Source organism: Poecilia formosa, unplaced genomic scaffold (genome assembly GCF_000485575.1).
Source record: "Poecilia formosa unplaced genomic scaffold, Poecilia_formosa-5.1.2 Scaffold92, whole genome shotgun sequence".
Taxonomy (NCBI): domain Eukaryota; kingdom Metazoa; phylum Chordata; class Actinopteri; order Cyprinodontiformes; family Poeciliidae; genus Poecilia; species Poecilia formosa.
Window position 1 is genome coordinate 568,054 of NW_006800031.1, and position 22,926 is coordinate 590,979.

Sequence of the window (22,926 nt, forward strand, 5' to 3'; positions counted from 1 at the left end):
ATGTGCGTGAGGTGAAGGAGCGTAAGGCACGCTGAAGTGTATGGGAAAACATAATCGGCACCCTCCCGACGGGGTTTTGGCGCCCCCTCTGGTGCTGCGCCCCTATGCGTCGCATGCGCTGCATACCCACTTTTTGCGCCACTGGTGTACAGGAACATCTGTGTAGAATATGGACTGGAAGCCCCGAGATCAAAGTGGGGAACACCCCCAAAGGTGGTGGAAAAAATTTATTTTGAGGTAAGAAAGTACATTTTTTGACCATGACTGTATTTTGTTTAGTACTTATACTGTTGCAGATAAAACCATATGATTTACATTAGATGAAAGTGTAATTTCTCAGGCAAAATATGATGCATTTTCCCGTGCTAATTTCAAACCGCTATGCTACTACAGCTAGCTAAACATGGCTGACAGGGTTGGGGTGGGTGGTAACACATCTTTAAAAAGTGTTACAACCATCCCCTTACATACAACTAAGAACATTTTGATTTTAATAATTTTACAGAATGCAGTGGATATGAAAGACTGATAGAGTTGTGCCTGCAGATGTTTTAAAAAAGGCATCTGATGAGGTCATAAAGAAGAGCAAGTCAGTCAGATCAGTTGCGAAGGCGCATGGGATCTGCCATGTAACACTGAGCATATACTACAAATCACTGCAGAAGCTGAGAGAACAGGGGTCCAGTGATCTTCCCAGTGTAGGTTATTGGAGCAGCAACAAAGTCTTCTCTGAGGTGCAGGAGGAAGTGTTTGCTGACTATTTGACTCAGGCAGCAGACCTGTATTATGGACTGACTCCACGTGAGGTAAGCATATGACAGGTTAGTCACTGGAGACAACAGAAGAAATGAATACCAGCGTAGGTGCAAGACAAATTGAAAAACTTTTTGTGTCTATGTACTCTGATTTTCTATTCCTCTTTCTTTTAAGTCAGAAAGTTTGCATATCAACTGGCAGTAACATATAACGTCAAACACCCACAAACACACATGCACGCACACATACACACACACACATACAAACAGAGTATATTTGAGTTATGGTCAGTCACAGAGAGAGAGAGAGAGAGAGAGACATTGTTCTTGTATTGTTCTTTTAATTCAGTAAACCTCTTTTTGAAGCATATCACATGTTGTGGCCTCTGTTTTTGCTTCTTTTGTCTAACTGTTACAACTTACCCCAGCAGGTGTTACAACCTACCCCGGTCGCAGGGTCGGTTGTAACAAAAGAACACCATGTATTTGACATAAACTCATGAGGTCTGATATTCTTGCAGAGGTTTGAATTGGTGCCATTTGTAGTAAACAAATGTGGGTATTTTGTATAAAAATTTGAAAACTCTAGCTCAAAAATTCTGTGAGTTAAAGGTGCTGGAGCAAAGAGTGTTACAATCATACCCGGTCTCCTCTACCATGTTTCCCCAACATAAAACATTAATGTTCACAAAAAATAATATGTAGTGTCCTTTAGCCTTTCAGCAAAACCTCTGGCAAAAATACAGACGTGAGTGGGAAGATGCTAAACAGTTACAGTGAAGTTTAATAGGGGCATTAAAAAAATGGGTCGGCAATATTCAGTGGCGCACAGTGGATTGTTTGATATCAGACAGAATGGGTCAGGAGAGGAACACCGCAGACCTGTCAGAACCTAAAGAACCAGACATCAGTCTCTTCATCCCTCAATCATTTCCTGAGACCGAAAAATAATATAAATGGCAATTTAAAGAACAAATGACATGTTCGCATACACCTCAGAAAGTATGTAGTTGCATCCCTGTGTTCCATTAACCTATTAACCTTAATTATTATTAAGTTTTCTTCATAAAACTGATGAATACTCATCTAACATATCCTTTTTTTTACAAGTTATTTTAAAATCTTACATTACTTTATTTTTGTTGTTTCTGATATACACATTTTTTTCCAAATTACCCTAGTAATTACGGTACTTTTACTTTAGATCAGTGGTTCTTAACCTTTTTTGAGGTACCGAACCCACCAGTTTCATATGCGCATTCACTGAACCCTTCTGTAGTGATAAATAAAATATGATTCCCCCCCCCCACACCCATTCAAGACATCATTAAGTCATCTTAAAAGGTAGAGTCTCTGAGAACAGTTCTTCAAAATATAGTCAGTGTTTTCAGCAAAGTTGAGTTGACTGTCCAGGAACGACCCAAATTTGCCACAGTTTCAACAGGTTGGCCATCGAGAGAAACTGGAACCACTTTAAGGTCTTGTTTAGATTATTTAATTAGCTCTACATTCTTAAGAGAATGAAAAAATTATAACAAATAATAAAGACTTTGCGGTATTCTGATTTAGTAATGTAATTATATTAGTTGTGTTACCACCCCCACGCCACTAGAGGCAGTAGCAACCCCGAAAAGATGCGACTAAGGAGCAGATTTAGAAGTACACCGAAAGCTACAGAATTTGGTAAAAACGGTGAGTTTTGCTTAAGTAATTAAAGACACAAGTTCAAATCCATGCTGAGAGTGGAACTCCTTCAATCAGTGCTCCTCCGCAGCACTGATTGGCTCAGCAATGTAACGTGATCCTCTGCAGCAAGTGATGGCAAAGCGGGGCGCGTCATCACGACTTTACACAAATGTGTTTTTACCTCCGCGGCAGAGGCACCGCCGAACCCCTGAGACCGATTCATCGAACCCCTGGGGTTCGATCGAACCCAGGTTAAGAACCACTGCTTTAGATATTTGGAGCGCATCACTCCATCAAACCTCAATAGACGATCTTTGTCACTACTGGCATGACTGGCACGACGACACCGTTTCAGCCCCAAATGAAAACACCGATAACCTACCTAATTAAGACATGTAGGTTTGATACTTTGTAACAAATTATTATTATAAAAGTTTATTTCTATTATTTTTTATGTATTTCTATTATAAGTTTAAAATGAAGGAGTAGAAAATAACTTTTCAGCTAGCTATTGCTAGCTTAAAAACTAGCTAGCTAAATAGGCGAAAATATATTAGCATTTAACAGTTTAATTTTAAGTATTGGGCATACTTACTTAGAGTGACAACACAATCGAATATCTTGCTGTAAGGTGGGAGAAACTCAGTTTTTGTCCTTTTAAAATAGATTTTATTACTATTATTATTATTTTACATTTTTAGGTGTGATAAAAACGCCTCAAATGAACTCTTCTCCGCTGTCCGATTTAAAGCTCTTGACTATGTGTTTGAGGTGAGTTTATATCTTTGTGGTGAGGTTTAGCGTCCGCTTTAACTTGTCAGTATCTCAAAATTAAACCTTAGTGTTTTTTTTTATCTTCTTTTATAGGCTAGCACCACTCTGAAGGTTTCCATGAATTTACTGTCGCTGCCAGCGCCGTATCTAACTGGTACCAGTGACCTTTACCCCCACAGTGGCAGGTTACCTGATGACACCTACAGGAAGCCATGGATCCGAGGTAAACAAAACACAAAGATACATTTAAACTGCTATCAATTTATTTATGTGGGGCTGCAGATATTGGAAATAAATTGTTATATATATATTTGAATAATTGTTCAAAATACTGTAGTGTTAAGACTTTGGGCAATAATGTAGCAATAATGTGTAAACAGTTGATTTGTCTTTATATTTTGCTTTATTTGGTTGCAGTTCATCAGGCTTTTTGAAAATGCACTAGTTTATTTTCTACCCTTTAGAAGCACCAAATGCAATCTTTAAGCAACCCATTACCAGTTTTCTCATGTTTTCTTTTTGCTTGTTTCAAATTTTAGACCAAACAAACACTTTCCTGGCACAAAATACATATTTTATTGGGTGGGACTCTCACAAAGTTGCATATAAAAGACGGATAACTTATAAGTTGTAAATCCGTAAGTGAGAGGCCAAAATGCAACAAAAATGTTGCGTTTTATTGTGCTGGCATTGTCACGTAAACAGGACCTTAAATGGGAAATTTCTCCTTCAACCTATTCCTGTTAAAACTATGTTTCAGGACTTGTTTATTGTATCCAAAAATCCCTGTAAAACTTTTTAGATCATCAGTTTTTGGTTCCACAAGAGATGTTTTTTTAATTAGATTTTTTGGTCATATCTGTAAAAGTCCTAACGGGGGCGCTGTTGATGCGTCATAAATTTCATGATGAGTTCAAATATTCAAGTAGTTTGATCTATCGCCAGTATTTACCTTTTTTACGTTCTTCAATGTGCAAACTTTGCATATTTTTAAACTTGTTTTAAGCATGTTTTTTGTAACATTATATGCACTAAGAAAATGTTTTCTTTGGGTTTATAGTCAGAGCAAGGACTCAAATGGAAACAAAAGAAATAATTGCTCGGTGCAAAGCCAGATGTTGAATCTTTGCTGGAAAGAAATAAAAGTAAAAGCAACTTTTATAAATACTAGTAAATTTACAGAGCTATGTTTCTCCATTTGTCCATATTTGCATTTTTTAAAATAATAATCCTAACTGTGATTGAAAGAGAAATTACACAAATTACTGTATTTATTCAGCTATCCCTGCCTTTATTTACAGGAAAGGTGATTTCTTCCTGCAAACTATTTGTCAGTGGTTCAGTTCTTGATGACCTTGGACAGAAAAATCAACTTGTTAATTCATTGGAAAGGTATCACAGCACTAAAATGCAACAAATTAAACTTTTTAAATGTATTTTGTAAACATCTGTGTAAAAATTTCAGATTTATTGTGGAAAAGGATGTGGAGATCGTTCCCAGCTCTAATCCCGAGTCCTTTGATGAGGATCAGTTTGTTTTCCTCCTAAATAAGCAGATTAATGATTCATGTCAGGAAACGTTTTCTAAATGCAGACCTGATCAGACGAGTCCAGAAACTAAGAGCAAAGGTAACTAATTACATTTGTGCTTCCCTCAAATACCTTTTAAGATGGGGAATGTTCTGTCCTGGATTTACTTCGTACAAGTGAGTAAACCTACTTACATCTGTAGATCTCTTTCTCTCTGAGGACTTCATTGCTCCAGATCTGGTGGCAGAGTTAAAAAGACATTTACCGTCTTTGAAAGCCAAACTGTCCAGGCTGAAGACGCTTCCTGTGTCCGACCCGCTGCTGAACTCAACAGGAATCAGCATCTCTGAGGACGCCATGTTCAGGTGCTCTTCTGATCCAGAATCATTTCTGCTGCCTCCGGAGCTTCTTGTTACCAGGATTACGTTTCATCCCAGCTGCTTCAGACGATGTGAGTCCTACCAGAAACCTGCAGACGCCAACGCCATCAGTGATGTCACATGTGGAGATTTTCAGGATCAGTTTCTTAAACTTCCTGTCTTGCAGAAAGAGGTACAGGACTCTGCAATTAGTATTTAAAAGTTAATGCATGGACTACTCATTGTTGTTTTATTGCATAACAGTAATAAAAACACTTTACAAGTGTCAGATCGTTTGGTTATGTATATATTTTATTATCTTTTCTGCAGTCTCTGCTGTTACTGCCTGTAGTCGACAGTTTCCGGCTTAAAACACAAAAGTTCACGGCTTTTTCTGGTGTCGATGGTTGTGTGAACATTTCTCCAGAACCAGTAGACGAGGAATGTTCTGTCCTGGATTTACTTCGTAGAAGTGAGCTTAAAATCCTTGAAAATCCTTGAATTTTATTAAGATGTTTTTAAAGGCTTGTGAAGTGCTTGGTATTCAAAACACTGAGTTTGGGAATAAAGTTCAATCTAATGTTTGATTAAAAGCCTAAATGTGGGAAATGTTATTTACAGCTGAAATCATATATTTTCATACATTACATATTTTTTTTCACAGTGTGAAGTTAAATCAGATTAAACGTTTCTTGTTTTATGTTAGTTAGAATTACCAAAATTATTTCTATTTGACAAAAGCCAGAAAACTTAGAGAGAACATTTTTTAGATATTTTTCTATGTAACTCTCTTTATTATGTTTAAGCATTTAACTTGAACAGGAAGGCTGATGTGTTTGGATTGTTTCAATGTAATTAATATTTATTATTTATTTTTTCTTTATGTCTTATCTGTGTATTTGAAATAGAGATTGCTTTTTATTTTATAAGTGAAACAACGTTGTTGAAATTGGGGATTTTTTTGTTAAATTAGTGTTTTGTTCTCAGACCCATCAGGTCTTTAGAGTGAGTGAGAGGGAGACGTTTCAAAATATATAATTTTACTATATTTTTACCTTGTACCTGAATGTAGAATACTACAGCAAGACATTATTAATTACAGTAATAAATAACATATAATTGTAAATTTAAGCTGTCCTTTTTTTAATTAATTTGTATTGTTTTTATATCTAAACTGCTGGAAAAGTTTGAAAACTTACCTGAAAAATGCCTGAAAAATGTTTGAATTTTACTGTGTAAAAGTGCATGAAGCCTAATTTTTTACATTAAGTGAAAATATAAAGCAGGAATTAAATTATAATTTTCTCTTTTTTCCTGTAGCTTCTCTTTCAAAGGCTCCAGTAGAAATTTCTCAGTTTGATTTACAACAAAAACAAATAAAAGAAAAGACACAGAGTGGAAAACTGGTGGAATCAGGACTCTCAGGTAAATGCACACAAAACATCTCTGCAGTCTGGAGTCCAAGCTGCGATTTGGCCCAAAACGTTTTGTTTTTTTAAGGGAGTGCTGGGTCTCCAGCTGCAACAGAGCTGGACTTTATTCTGAGCCCAATTCCTAAGAAGAACCGAACCCACAGCCGTCTGTCCACATCTCATCTCCAGGAAGAAAAACTTTCTCCTTTCATTCCCACGTGAGAAAATATTTCAGCTTCATGTTCAAACTTTAGGTTTTCCAAAAGAAAATAAATTTTATCAGCATTTCATACAAGACAATAATCATAATAAAAACGACTGACTATGTGATCAACAACGGAAATCTCAAACCAGCGTCAGACTAACTCAAATTTCAGTCGACTTTTTATTACAGAAACAAACACTTGACTCTGTAGCATTCTTTATGTTAATGCATTTTTAAAAAAAGTAACAATCATGATTGTTTTTCAGGTCTTTGCTCTCAACAAGAACCAAAAATGAGATGAAGAAAACGGTCTGGAGCTCAGAGAAGCATCTGACCTCCGTTGTTCGCTTCCTGTTGTCAGATAAAAACTTTACAGGTAAAAACTTTATCAGATGTTAGAAACTTTCACTACAAAACAAGGACAAATAACTTTAACACTACATTTTTAATTTTAAAACGCTACAAAAAACACAATACAGCAAAATGTGTTTTCTTTATAAGATATACTATATCTGGATGATTTTATTTGCATTTTATAGCACTTTGGAGAAATGTACTACTTTTCTTGCCGTATTAATTTCACTGCAAAAATTTCACTTGTTAAAATAAGTTATAAAAAAATAGAAAACAAAATATTTTTCCTAAAATATTTGTGCAGCCATCTGCAAATGGAGCTAATATTTTTTAACAATATTCAAGAATTATTATGATTATTTTAATTAATTCACCAACATAACATTACAGACTACCAAACAAAGGTATTGATCTACAAAAGAGCAAAAATCAATTATATTACAGTACAGACGTTCTAACCGCTTCTGCACTGCAGGAACATTTATTTGACTAAAATTGTTGCTAATATTCTTTCAAATAATCAATTTAACACAGATTGTAACAACTCTAAACTTTCAAAACATCATCTTTAATTAAAATTCTCACACTTACTAATTAATATTTGATTAATTTAACGTTGTTAGAATCCATTTAGGTGTTTTTTTTGTTGTTTATCCTGTTTTAGTCAAGTAATGATTTGGTTTAGGGTTACAATATTGCCATATTGTGATGGCAATATTTTGCCATCACAAATATTTTGCCATCACAAAATATTTTATTGTGTCCTGATATTTAAAACCATTGAAGTAATAATTTCTTTATTATTATTATCTGTCAAAATTTTGAACTTTTATTGTACAATAAAAGTGAGTGCAGTGCTCTCTGTGGACCACCAGGGGTCGGTATTTTCCTGAGGAAAAGGTTTATGTACTTTATTTGTTTATTTTACTTTGTTAATCTGTAGTGAGTAGATATTTCTTAGTCTAATATTGGTTATTTAATAATAAATTATTGATTATAATAATCAATAATTATTGCCAAAGCCAATCATCAAATATTGATGATTGGCTTTCATCAATATTTCTCCTTTAGTTTAAGTATTGATTAACCTTGTTTTGATTTTAAGTAAATTATAATCCAGGGAAATATACAAAAAGTCTCAACTTTCTTCTTTCTATATGTAAGAGATTGTTCCATCCTTCAACTTTATTTATTTTTATATATTAAATTACTGATTAATTCATCAATATCATCTATATGAAATATATCTTATCAATCCCCAAATGATTTCTCAAACTCTTCATTTTCTCACAGAGCCTGGTTTACATGAACCAGCCTCAGGGTTTCATCCTCTGCGTGAAGCGTTGGGAGTTATTAAACTAGAAAAACAAAGTTTCAACAGTGCTGTTGACAAACTGGAACTACGTCTGGAGACAGGAAAGCCAGAGATAATTCTGGGTAAAAACCTCGAGTTGATTGAAATGATGATGACTGAGGTTCCTACAAATGGACAGAACGAGAAGGAAGACTTCAACAGAGCGACACCTGAACATGAGGAGGGTGAGGATCTGTGTAAAGATATTTTATGACAGTCCCTTACAGTAATTTTGTTCTTTAAAATAAATATTTGATTTATTTCATAAGATGTATATATAAGCCAATAAGTAGAAATATACATTATTTTTTGCACGTTTTTGTTCTCCCATTTGGATCTAAGCGACTTCTGAAAACAATCCAAACGCTTAAAAATGTTTCGCAATAAATTACATTTCTTTTGGTGTCTGGAAAATGAGCCTTCATAAACTTTTCAAATGTAACAAATCAGCAGAGCCCAGCGGTGGTTACCTAGCAACCCAAGCAGAGCTCCAGCACATTTGATCAGCTGGTTTTACCACTTTATGTTGCATAATGGCTGCTGGAAAAAACAAGTGATTTGTTGTTGACTCTGGAAACCATGTGCTGCATTCTTGTTGGTTGTACAGAAGGCTCTACTTTTGCTTTTCAAAGATGTATGTTTGTATAATTCTGCATCTGTTTGCAGCCATTTTCAGTTGCAAGTGTAAATGTTGAGTTAGTGGCCAGCATCAGATTATTAGGATTTAAAGGGACAAGAAGATAAAATCTCTTTATCTAACAATGATTTTGTGCAAAAAAATGTGATGAAGATGTTTTGTACATCTTCATCACATTTCTATCTGTTTTAACTATGATCAATAAAAATATTAAACATACATACAGATATATGTATATGCAAACAACAAGCACAGGAAAAACCATAAAGCTAACCTGTTCAAGGAAGGAGAATAGGTCTCCTTTAATATTTGGTGTTTTTTTTGTTTTTAGTTGAATTTCTCCGTGTGGATTCTCCAAACAACACCGATCTCCTAAAAAAAAGTCCCACTGATTCATCCCGGTTCTTGTCCTCGAAACACATTGTCGGCCCAAACAGTCGGGAACAAAGCACCACCAGCACCGGTCCAGAGAAGACACATTCAGAACCCGCTGCCGGTTCTCCTGCGCTCGTCAACGTCAGCAGCGGTGTAACAGATTGGTTTAGGAGCTCCGGTGGTTCTGGGTGCTCTCAGCTCTCCAGATCAAACATTGGAGATAATCAGAAGAGTTTGATCTTCACAAAACATCGACCCGAGAAGAACCTGGACCCTCTGTCCGACTTCATGATGCTGAGGTCACAGCAGCTGGCTGCAGCTACAAGCATCTCTGCAGGTACAGCCACACAGTCATCAGCTCCTTTTCTCTAAAAAAACCCTGTGGTTTATGGCTTATTTAACATTTTCCTCCTCAACAGTTAATACAGCTGAGCTTCTCTTACTTTAGTTAATAATAATGTCTTAATAAAAGCAAAAAGGTTCTGTTAACACTGACAATAATCTAAAATTGTAGCTGACTCTGTAAGAAGAAAGTGAAAACTTCAGCATAGTGACAGATATTAGAAATGTTTCTAATGTTTCCACATTCAACAACAATTCAAAGTCTTAAAGGTTTTACCAAACACTTTAAAACAATTAAATTTGTAATTTTTTTCTCTTGTTTCCTTGGATAATTTAAAATAAAAAAGTTTGATTTTCTGTCAGTTATCTAATCATCAGATTTGAATTAGATTGATGCATTGATGCTTTCTGAACCTTCAACAGAAAGTTGTTTTTTTTTACTATTCAAATTCAGAAATACTTTAGTGATCCCAAAGGGAAACTAAATGTTATTATAACTCATATTAAATCCATTTTTTAGAGTTAGTGATGGTTATTGGCAGAAAAAATCTCCTATAGTGGTGATAAAATGTTTATGTGGGCGCTAGTCAGTTTGGATTTTAGTACTTTAATAATTTATTTGAACTTTTCTTCTTCAGGATGATACGATTTGACAAACAGTTTCAGTAAAGATGCATCGATAAATCTGCACCAATTTCCTTAATTTTGTGAGATTGGCCGATACTCACATGTGGAGCTGATCTTATCTACTTCGACAAAGGTCTAAAATTCAACCACTGTCCTCTTTGCTAAAACACAATTGGTGCACAAAATACTAAATATGAAAAGAAGAGTGGTCAGATATGCAGTAAGAATTACACCAGCAGCTTGTTGGTGACTAAAGTATTATTATTCATATTTTAGCCTGTATGTGTAATTATGACCATGTGTGGATTAGAAAAAATCCATCCATATTTGTGCCATAAGTTCTTTTTTCTAAACTTAATTGAAGAACAGAATCTCAGTTTCTCTTTATGTTAAGTTTCTCTCTGTGATTTCTTTCCATCGTGTTCGTAGAACCAGAAGAAGAAGAGGCGAACCATCAGACGCCAGAGCAGCATCATCACCCTCCAGAAGAGATGAAGACGACTGACAGGAAGCCAGCGTACGTGAGCCTCGCTGTGATCGGAGACGCAGTCAGAGAGCAGAACCCGGCCGCTCTGGGGGCGGGTCGGATCGACGGTCGGATCGACGGTCGTCCTGTCTGCGACTCGGACCTCAGACATCACAGCCGAGTCATTCAGGTTCAGCCAACAGGTGAACATTTGGATCAAATGCTTCCTGTCAGAGAAATGATTAATGAGATTAAAAGGGATGAATCGATTCTTCAGATGATTGTCAATTAATTTAGTAATCGATTAATCGTTAAATGGAGAATATAGACTGAAAAAAGGCCATTTGCTGAAAGAACAAAATACTCAGAGCAGTAATTAAACCAAAACTGTACAGTAATGTTTACATTTTAACATAAAAGATCTTTGTAAATATGTTGACCTAAAAAATAATCACACGATCAGCCAGTATTGATAAGTCGAGCAGAAAGCACAAAATATTTTTCTTGCATGCAGATTCATCCTTTGCTACAAATGATAAAGTGTAAACTAAATAAATGCATGTTTGTTGCATTTTAGGCAATAAGACATATTTCTTTAAAAAAAAAAGAATAATTTATTTATTAGCATTTTTTAAAGAATTTCTGATAAATATCAAACTGTCAGAATGTGACAATATTTTAGCCCATTAATCGTCAGAATGATCGATTACTAAAATAGTTGTTAGTATTTTTACTAATGAATCCACTGCTGTCTGTTGAACAGTGTTTGTATAAAAATGTCTGAAATGTTCCTAAAAGTTGCTGCTGCCCTGCAGAGAGTCAGCGGCGATCTTTCTGCGAGCTGCTGGCCGTCGCTCTGCCTTGCTTGAGTTCGGCCAGGCAGCTGGGGCTCCACTTCCCGTCGTGGGGAGACTTCAGCTGCTTGTCCCCAGACCAGACGCACTTCCTGCTCAAACAGCAGGACCGGGCCCTCAGCAGGACCCCGGCAGGGAGCGCCGAGCTGCTCAGAGGTACGACCGCTTTTCTTTTCACTTATCTGACATCTTATTATGTTTTTTTAATCAGATATTCACTCTTGTGTCCTTATTGCTGCAGCTCAGGAGCAGCTTTTTAACCTGGCTGCTCTCATCCATGTGTTGGTGACGTTCAAAGAGCTGCTGCTGAAGTGTGACCTGAGCATCGCTGTGGGTCAGTGTGAACTGAAATCTCCTGTCTGAAATGATTAGTTGGATGTATCCTGATTAATTGATTATTGAAATAATCGTCACTTAATTTACGTCACAGCAGAGTCATTTCAGATTCAGCCAAAAGGTGAACATTTCAAATTGAAAAATACTTTCTTGATCCCAAAGGGAAATTAAATGTTGTTGTAACTCATTAATTCAGATTCTTCAGTTATTGTAGATGGTGATTTCCTGTAGCAGTCTGTGTTACAGTGAATCTGAAGAAGCCTCTGACTGAAGATAATCTGTTTTATGTTTTTTACTGATCATACTTTACCTTTTCTAAAGATTTAGACAAAATGTTTCCTGAGATGTAAGCTAATATTAATAAATTTATTCATATTCTGGACCGAGTAATTGTGATTAATAGATTTATTGAAATAATCGCCAACTAATTTAGTAATTGATTAACAGACCCAAAAAGGCCATTTACTGAAAAAACAACACACTCAAAGCAGTAATTATTCCAAAACTGTACAAAATATATATATATACATTTTGCATTTATGGTAGAAATAAACCTTTGTCTGTAAATATGTTCTTTCCAAAACTCCTTAAGAGGCAGTTTTAGCTTCAACTGGCTCAGATTCTGTGAAAAAAATTATTTTATTAAGCAGCTTTTGCTATATAAACATGGTGACGTTAGAAGTATTTTGTTTTAGCTGCAAATGACCAAACAAACCCTAAAGGAATAAATGTTATTGTATTTAAAAGAAGATTGGATTATCTGCTTTATGCATGTTTTAATCTAATTTTAATATTTCATAAAAAGACTTAAGTGGTTAAATAAAAACATCTGCTGAATTTTTTTATTTGTTTAATTGATCAATAAAATAATCATCAGAATAATCGTTTATTAAAATAATCATTAGTTGCAGTTCTAGTTCTTGAATTAAGTTAATTACAGGTAAAAGTATTGGAAACTTGTTAAAATGTTGTGGAAACCAGGCATACACGCACGCGCGCGCACACACACACACACACACACACACACCGAGGGTTAAATAATGAAATATGTTATAACGAAACCAAAACCGTACCAAGTCTTGTAATAAAGTGAAGGAAGTGAAACAGTCATCTGATATTTTGTGACTCTTCAGAGTACCTGACCAAAGCAGCTCAGACGTGTGAGGATCACCGCCTGATGCAGCTGAGGAAGAGGCTGCAGATCATCCTCTACCTCAGTCGCAGGAAGGAAGAACCCGACTTCAAACTGCTGGAGCTGCAGCAGCTTCTGGCCGAATGGCTGCAAACGAGAAAAGGAAGCAACTCTACAGAGAAAGTCGGTTTTCTCACAAGATTTTGTTGCATATTTAAATAGTTGCTAAAGTATTTGTAACCTTTCAACTTTTGGTCACATTGTGGTCTCAGAAATTAATGTATTTTAATAGGATTCAATTTAATACATCAAAGCAAAAGTAGTGCATAATGTTAAAGTGTTTTTTATTTTTAAAACCATGCATTTATCAATGGCCCTTTCTACTCTGATGCCAGTTGGAGACATAATTTTGAGAGTCAAAGTCATAATTTTGAAGTCATAATTTTGAGATACAGAGTGAATTTTTTACTTTAAGAGTCATAATTTTGAAATAGAAAGTAGTCATTTCAAATTTCAAAGTCATGACTTTAAAATGAATAATTATGAGATCTGGGCTTCCACTGGAGCGACCGCGCTTTGAAAAGCAGCATGAAGTTGACTCTCATAATTGATACTTTCATTTTATAGTCATGACTTCCTGTTGGGTTTTAATTTTTTCCTTCATGGCGTAAATGAGCCCCCATATATGATCTGTTTGCAAATAAGCTTTATATAATCTAGTACTATATTTAGTGTAATAGTAATTTTATTGTACTCTATAAATCTGTGCAGAAGAAAGGGAGGAAATAAAAGTAATTTTGTTTTCCATTTCACAAATATTTTATGTGATAAACTGTTTTATCACATAAAATCTAAACAAAATTATTTTTGGTTTGTAGCTGAAATGTGACAAAATGTGAAAAGATTGATGGGTTTTAAATACTTTTGCAAGGCAGAGTAATAAATCAGCTTCTGTGTTTTAGATTCTTGTTATTCTCTCTGTGGAATCTCATGAAACCAGTTCAAAGGTCATCAGCAGCTTGAGCAAAGTAACCGGTGAGCAGGTTTCAGATTTAATTAGCAGAAATTCTCATTGACTTTCATTTCCTGTTGCTATATTTACAGAAAATAAATGAACCTGGAATCATTTTCAGACGTTTGTGTCGTTTTGCTGCAGGAGCTGCAGTGAGTTCAGTTTGTCCTGATGAGGAGAAGAAGAAACTAAATGGCGCCTCTGTGGTCAGCAGGTCCTGAAAGTATTAAATTCAATCAATGTTTTCATCCAAATTGTGAGAATAATTATAAAATGCATGCTCTATTAAGTTAAATTACTATTTAACTTGAGATGTTTTACTACATTTATTATGAAAAGAGTTTGTCATTATTTTTTACATTCCAGCAAAACTGTAGACTTCATCTTTCATTTACCTTTTTTATGATGCTGAAACAAACAAGCAGGCTGGATGTGAACCTATCGGCTGGCAATGAATTGATTTTATTTATCAATCAGTTCATTTAATTTTAGGTTACTTTTCCCCAATGCGCTCCCTGGATTTCCATAGTGATGCCATCAGCACAGCCGCCATTTTGTTTTATTGATGTTTTATATAAGTTTATTCTGTGAATATTTTGAGTATATTCTTGTAGTTAAAAAGAAATAAACAACAAAAAAATAGATTAAAATTGGATTTGGTATGAGATTTTATTTTTAAACCGTATTGCCCGGATTGGTTTATTATTTTACTTTAAAATAAAGACAGAAAATATGGCTGGCTCCTTCACTTTGTTCTTTCTTCCTGTCCTGTTTTCCCAGAGTGAGCGGCGGCGACTGTGTTTTGGTGTTTGAGCAGAACATCGGACCCGACTTTCCCTGGAGCTGCTTCTCAGTCCTGGTAGAGTTCGACCATCCGGGTCCGTCCCGCTGGTCCCAGATCTGCAGCGACCGAAGCATCAGCCGCCTCTCCTTCATCACCAGCCTGACCGACTCCGGTTTGATTCCTGCTCGCTTGTCAACCATCCAGATCCCACCCCCCCATCTCTCTGCTGGAGGGCAAAAAGCTGCTGGCAGATGATGGCTAGCATTGGTTTTAGCTGATAAGTTGTCAACATAATGCGCTAAATCTTAAACGTACCCCTGTTACAAACAACAAACAAACAACAACAAACGTAAGAAAAATGGACACCGTGCTTTTCTGCTCTGACAATTTGATAGCAAAGTCAGGAAGAAGTTTTAATGAAGAAAAAATAGTGAGGGAGAGAAGTAGTTGACTCTGACAACCGTAACATGCAGATGTGCTGTAGAATAAGGTATGTTTCAGTTCAGCTACAAAATAAGAGGCGACCCAACTGACAGATCATCGGTAGAGTAGGCGTTTAAATTAGCTAATCTACCACATCTTTGTTAGCTTAGCTAATAGCAGCGATCACTTATTAATAATCGCAAAATAAACCCTGAGCCTATAAACATAAAACTGTAACAGACTGAATGTTCCTTTTCTTTGTGTGGTAAATGTATTTTTTGGTGTTGAATCCCAGTACTTTCGTTGTTGTCAGTTGCTCAGTTGCTATGGTAACGAATAGCGTAGCCGGCATAGAAAGCGAGAATAGATGAGAATACGAGTTGTTTTGAGTTATTCCTCAATGGGTTTCTGTTTTCCTTTAAATGTGGCTCACTGCACTAAATTGGCAATACCTACATCTCCAGGTTTCATTTAGCTAACTGTTCTACCGCAGCAGCATGTAAAAAATAGTCTGTTTGCCCTCCAGCATTGTGCACATATGGAACAACAACATGCAGGGGATCTAAATGGTTGTGTTCATTTATTTTTCTAAATGTCTGTTTCTTCCCTTAAAGACGCAGAGAAAATCTGTTGGCGTCTGGAGGATAATGTCCCGTTTGTGTTGCTGGTGACCGAGGGGCTTCTGAATTATCCTCTGCTGCTGCAGACACTTGAGTCAAGGTGAGACTTTCAATACATCCATTACAACTCAGCATTTATCGTATCGGTTATCATTTATCGTGATAAATTTCTTGTCATGATGAGAATTTTGATTTATCGATGTCACAATAAATATCAGTTATTGGTGTTTAAAAAAAACAAAAAACTGTCAGGATTGTTATTTTTGTAATTTTCTCCACTGTTTGTTCATTGAGAGCATCAATAAAATATGAAAATATGATTAAATGAAGTTAGTGTGTGGAGTTTACTGGGGCTATGACTATAAATATAGTTATTGTCACCTTTACTATTATCTCAATTGCATCCAGCACCAAGATCCCCTAGCCTTCAAAATAAAAGCTCAGTTTCTTTTCACAACAGGTCCTATTTATGATTTTAATCAATACCCCCCTTTCTTTTTTAATAAGAAAATTACAAACGACAGAAAATATTGTAAAAAAAAATGTGTTTATTTTAGTCATCCTGTCTGTGAGGTGTTTCAGGGCCATGCAATGACCATTTTTGTTTCATTACAAGAACATAGTCATAATATTAGCCAAGAAAAGCAATTTTACCAGAAAAATGTCTTAAAATGTTGGCTTTAAACTTAATCTTGGAGCTTTGGGGTTCTAAGTGTCCGTCTGTGTTGCAGCTTCGGTGTAACTGTGATGGAGAGGAGCCACAGCCTGACTTTGCAGAAACTCGGAGGAATCCATAACTACGCTGTGATCACCGTAGACGAAAGCACAGCTATCGTCATTCAGGTATCCGGACACATCAGACTTCTGGCGTATCCAGTCTCTATGCAGGATCTGCTCCACCTCAACATTAAATACTAATTTGGATAAATTAGTATTGTTTGCAAACCATCTTCAGTTTGAACGGTTTTATTTTATTCAACTTTTATGTTACTGGTGTTAGACATGTCATAATTCTGGACGTAAACAATGGCTGAAAATTATAATTATGAACTAATGACAGAAGTCTGTCTCACTGAAGAGCAATGCATCAGTCAGACCAACTCCAGACTCTGACCTCGCCTCCAAACAGAGTTCAGTGGAAATACAGGAGAAGTTTGTATTAAATAAACATATAAAGCTTCCTGTTTTAAAGGAAGGGAATGTGGTGACTTTTGTTGTCGTGTCTGTCACTGACAGACAGTTTTTCACCTTAAGTGACATCATTGTTGATGGCTGACTGATCTAGTCTGTGCTGTTTGGTGTGTGTGTGTGTGTGTGTGTAGGAGCAGGGTGAACTGGGTCAAGACCGAGCCAGTGAGAGGCTGGTGATGAGGCTGACCGCTCTCTCTCTGCAGTACAGCTGCTGCTGGCTCGTCCTGCACTGCCCTGACAGCCGAGGCGGAGGGTCAGAGTTCACTAAAACTTCATTACGCTGATCAACCCACTGACTAACAAGTCCTTCCTACCTATTAGCAGACTTTCTTGTAGCTTGGTAAACTCAATTTGATCAATAACTCTTTGGGGGGTTTTGTAGATCTTCATACTTCGGCTGGTTTTTCACTTATCACTGCTTCACTTTCTGACAATCTCAGAAATATTTTTGTCATTTAAGCCATTAAACTAAACTTTAAATTAATTATTCATAAAAAGGCTCCTAAAGTCAAAGGATTAACCAATATGGAGACAACCTGTTAGGGCTGGACAATAAATCAGTATCAGTAGATAATATGTTTGATACAATATTCAGCGGTCAACTAACTCGCTCATTCTCTGGTTACCTAGCAACTCATTCTCTGGTTACCTAGCAACAGCCTTTTGAGTAGCTTGTGCAATAGCAGTTTGAGTTTCTCCTCTGTGCCTCATAACTGCTTAAAAATAAAACAACGGTGTGGAGTGAAAACTGGCAGCATTTCAGATATTTGAGACAAAAAAACTAATCAATAATTATCAATATCGACTGATATGAACCTCAGCCATATCATCCTGCTCTATAGCTTATTATCTAAACTTGTTTAATAATAAATTAAAATAATTTATTATTCTAATGATTTTTTTTAAATGAATCTGTGAACTGAAGCCTTTTTGGTTAACCAGACTTAAAGGTTTTGTTTTGCCAAACAAACAAAAAAAAAAAAAAACGTTTTAAAATATGTTACCATAATCTTAAATAAAGCACCTTAAATCCAATAAAAAACTTAAAAAGCCTTTTAGAAACTAAGGAGAGCTAGTAATCAAGACTATCTTAAGGGGTAAACCTCTAAATGCATTAGGAGTATTTTAAAACCAACTAAGTTTTACTTTAAAGTTTGTGTGTAATTGCAGGTTTTCAAGCGAAACCTTCAACAACTTGGCGTTGGTTTATTCGTCTCTGGTTTTGTTCGGCATGAAGTCCGAGGACCTGGATGTGAAGGTAGAAACAAATGTTTTTAGGTTTTCTGCCTGGAGTGGCTCACAGCAATAAAAAAAAACTAAAATATGTTAAAGTTTTAATGAACAGTCATATTTAATAAACTAGGATCTGTGTTTTTGGTTCTTTATGCAGCAAAAACATTAAATTTTACCAACTGTTTTTGGTCTAGTTTCTATTTTAAATAACTTAGTAGACTTAAAATCAGACAAAACTAATTTACAAGTAACTTTTTAAGAAGAAGAAATATTTAAGCCATAACTTATGAGAAAAAAATATATTTCCCATAAAATGTCTTATTCTAATGTTATTTCATTTATAACTATTACATATTTATCAATATTAAGCAATAATTGACTTAAAACAAGCTCCTATATTTTGCTGAAAAGTTACTTGTAAGTTAGTTTTGTCTTATTTCAAGTTGACTAAGATATTTCCACTAGAAACACTCCCAAAAATACTTGGTATGATTTGTTTTTTGCAGTGTTTACATAGTTTTAATTAAGCCACATTTCTATTTTAATAAGGTTTATTTTGGTCTGATCGGATGTAGTATTTTCATCTAAACTTTGTGTTTTTATCAGCTGTAAATGAAAAATCATCATAATTAACAACTTAACCTATATTGTGGGTTTCAGTTACTGAAATAAATGAAGCTTTCAGTAATATTCTAACTTACTGAGTATGACTTTATGTCTTCGTGACTCAATTATATTAATAACAAGCAAATTGTTCAGGTATAGAAAGTGTTTCATTTGTTGTATTATTGTGTTGCAGTATTATTTAATGAAATGTGACCAGTTTCACCAGTGGTTTCCCGTTGGTTCTCTCCACTGGTTTTCAGGTGCTGATTGTGTCAGAAGTGTTGGAAATGGCCGAGTTTATCAATCAGATCTGCTTCAGCTCCCTGATGTCCAAATATGGAGATCCTGTGAGCTACCTGGACAGAGACTGGCTGACGGTCAGCCCCTCTCAGGTGAGACTAAAGTTTTATTATGTTTAATGTTTAAATGCGTCTTTCCAACAAGGAAAATCTCTTAGTCTGCCTCTAACACTCTGTTGTAGTTTCCTGTAAAGTTCACTCACCAAAAAGCTTTAGACGTTTTTGAATTTTCACATCTCAGCTTTATAAGTGTCTTTGTCGTTTCATTTAGGAGGAGGCGTGTCTGTCCCAGTTCCCGTGTGTCAGTCCTCTGGTCGCTCAGCTCATGCTGAGCAGAGCTCCCTCCCTGCAGTGGCTCCTGGGGGCCGACCTGCCGCAGCTGTCACAGTTACTTCCTGAAGTCCCACAGAAAGTCCTTAAGGTGACGCCGCCACTACTAACCCATTTTTGATATTTTACATTTTTCTGTTTGTATACATTATGTTATACTACTTTAAATGATTATCACTTCAATTTTTAGAGTTATTTTTAAAAAAAGCCCAACTAGGGACAAATGCTGTGAATTAGCTGTTGCTATTGCACCATGATGCAAACATGGGACTGCTGTTTTATTCAGTTGGTCTATGTCGATGTGTGTCTGTCCCCATTAAATAAACTTTATAATAATAATAAAGGGGCAGTAACACGTAAAACTGACTTTTTGGAACCTTTCCTTTACAAATTCCCCACTCAGCTCCTTCAGACTAGCCAGCAGCAATTAGCAAACACCTAATTCGTGGAACTGCACATCAGCCGAGCTCATAATAGGAGCTACTTCTCGGAGCATTACTGGTAAAAACGTTAAAGGGTTAATAAAGAAGACATGTCATTCAGCATTCAGCTTCTATGCACCACAAATCTGGAACAAACTTCCAGAAAACTGTAAAACAGCAGAAACACTGACTTCCTTTAAATCTCGACTAAAAACCCACCTGTTATTTGAAACGTAAGCAATTACGAATTTAACGATGGCACTTGACGATGTAATGTTTTGGTTGTTGATTCTATGATGCATGACTTTGTTTTTATTATGTAAAGCACTTTGAAATGCCTTGCTGCTGAAATGCGCTATCCAAATGCAATTTGATTGACTAATCATTTTTAGATCTGTGTAGCATGAATGCTGCCTCATATCTTCTGATTTTAAGTCTCCATGATGTTGTTTTCTCTTTGAAAGCTTTTCTATTTTGCAGTTGCTATGCTAGCTTCGGAAAGATGAGCATAGCAATTAACATTTCAAGAAATTATTTTAACATATTTTGCAATAATGATTGAAAAACAGATTAGATGTTATAATAAAAAAAGGCACAGTGAAGCTAAATAATGCCACAATGTGCTGCATGAGTGATTAATTTCACCTCGCTTCTTCCTGTTTTTAGCTGTTCAGTGACATCACTTCCTTGTACTTGAGCAACTCAGAGCCAGCAACCCCTCAGATTAATGAGAGCGGTTCTGAACAACCCTTCAGAACCGCTCAGACCTTCGGCGCTGAGTCCGGGTTCATGAACCTTCTGCATCCAGAGCCTAACAGCAGCTTCCTATGTGGAGCTACGAACCCAGACCTGTTCCCCAACCAGAACCCAGACTCTTCAAACTTCAAACTGGACCTGAACGGTTCCTTTGGCAGTCCTGTTAAGGCCTGGACCGGTCCAGATCCCTGGAAGGAGGAGGAGATCCTTCCTGTCTGGAGAGGCAGAGCCGGAGCGGCAGGGAGAGTCGTGGAACGGGCCGGTGATCTGTGGGCGCCAAGAGATTCCCCAGACATTTCGTACCTTCAGACAGCAAACAGCCCGGTTCTACTGGATTCTCGGTTCAGTTCCAGTCACACTTCCTGCAGTGACCTCCAGCATCCCCAGAGCGCTCACTTCATGTTCAGTCAGAGCCCTCCTATGGCGGCTATCTTGGATCAAAGCCGTCACAGTTTGACCAGCAGCGGTTCTTCTTCTTTTGGATCCAAGTTCTGGAGCGGTGAGGAGAGGAAGAGGAGCGTAGACACAGCTGGTCTGGTTGGATCAGGTCAGAGCAGCTCACTTCCTGCGTTTCCTACAAACAAGCAAAACTTTGTTGATATTTTGATAATTGATTTCTTAATTGCGTCGTTTCCATTAAATAATAAACATTTAAATAAGTTTGGGCTAGAGTTGGGCAATTATCGTATCATTTATTATTTATCGCGATAAATTTCTTACCATAAGAATTTTGAAATTTATCGCTGCTACGATAAATTTCATTGATGTTTAAAACCTCCTGAAACTGTCCCTGTCTTTGGGATTGTTAATTTTACTATTTTTTCCACAGTTTTTTCATTATGAGTATCAATAAAAGTTAAAATACAATTACTGTTAATACAGTTAATGTGAGCAGCTTAGTGGTAAAAATCACATTTTTATGTAACTGGTGTCCAAAAGAATATTACAACTTTTTCTGACTGCTGTGACACTCAGTCACCAAAAATCACCTAAAAGAGTAAAAGTAATGAATAATTCTTATTGACACTTTTATCATCTTCACAGCGGCCCTTTAAAATATTGCAATAAAACTTTGAGTTCACATGATAAGACATTAACAAACATGCAGCGCCATCATCCTCCCACTACTTCCTGTCGTCCTCCTCTTTGTGGTTTGCACCATTGGTTGTTGATCATGTGACTTGTGTAATTTGAGAAAAATGTTTCCACTGCAGTTTTGCAAAAAACACAAATTTCAATACAAAAAATATAAAAGAAAACACCAAATAATTTTTTTTAAAATTGACGTCTATTCATTAAGCAAATTGATTTGAAGATGTCAATTCGTGCAGGTATGTGGTCAATGGAAACGCAGCTAATGTTTATTTCATGTTTTTCTAAAAATTGATTTTTTTCTTATCTGAGTGGTTTTGTTTTGCAGTGCTGACGCCGCTGAAGAGGGGAAGGCTGAGCTATGAGAGAGTTCCTGGCAGAAAGGACGGACAGACGAGGCTTAAACTGTTTTAATCTTCTTTTAAAAATAAGATGTTCATTTTATCGGAGCTGTAAATGTTTCCAACATTATTGTTCCATATTTAAGAGTTTTACCATTTCCACTTTAAAAGGTAATAATAAAAAAATGAATTCAAATGTAATTAAACTTAGTAAATTCAGTAGCTGTGATGTAAAACATGTTACTCATATATGATTGTAATTTAAAGATTTTCACAGAAAAGATTTAATAAAATGAGGTCAGCTTGGTCTTCTGTAACTCGTTAATCTGGGAGAAATTATGAATGGATTAAATCACGTCCTTTACTTCCTATTGGGAACAGATGGGTAGTAACTAATTTATGGAGATTTACTTGAGTAACGTTTTGAAAAAAAATAGGAGTATTTGTACTATACAGTACTTTTTGAGTAACTATTATAAAGTATTGTTGAGTATTATTGTGCTCTTGAGTGACATTTCTGGAAACTGAGTGACGTCAGTGAACAAGTTTGTTGAAAATAAATATTAAGTTTTTGTTAGTTTTATATTGAAAGAAACAGATTTGGGGAAAAAAAATGCAT

The 22,926-nt window shown here is 36.0% G+C and overlaps 1 protein-coding gene across 2 annotated transcripts; it reads left to right on the forward strand.

Annotated features, from left to right (window-relative positions):
• Positions 1–2,753: 2,753 nt before the first annotated feature.
• LOC103142056 (uncharacterized protein C9orf84) lies at positions 2,754–22,614 on the forward strand. 2 transcript variants are annotated; one of them, XM_016674217.1, is made up of 28 exons: positions 2,754–2,836; positions 3,143–3,212; positions 3,309–3,438; positions 4,517–4,607; positions 4,681–4,844; positions 4,948–5,110; positions 5,183–5,297; positions 5,435–5,576; positions 6,425–6,529; positions 6,605–6,734; positions 6,988–7,097; positions 8,369–8,614; positions 9,398–9,778; positions 10,840–11,079; positions 11,692–11,886; positions 11,972–12,064; positions 13,200–13,381; positions 14,161–14,233; positions 14,355–14,424; positions 14,991–15,166; positions 16,032–16,137; positions 16,769–16,880; positions 17,360–17,481; positions 18,399–18,486; positions 19,328–19,459; positions 19,638–19,787; positions 20,785–21,421; positions 22,295–22,614. In XM_016674217.1, coding segments are annotated over exons 1-28 (4,311 nt in total). In that variant the 5' UTR covers positions 2,754–2,834; the 3' UTR covers positions 22,381–22,614. The 2 variants fall into 2 exon arrangements, with proteins under 2 accessions (XP_016529703.1, XP_016529704.1); XM_016674218.1 differs by having other exon boundaries at positions 6,988–7,082.
• Positions 22,615–22,926: the final 312 nt, after the last annotated feature.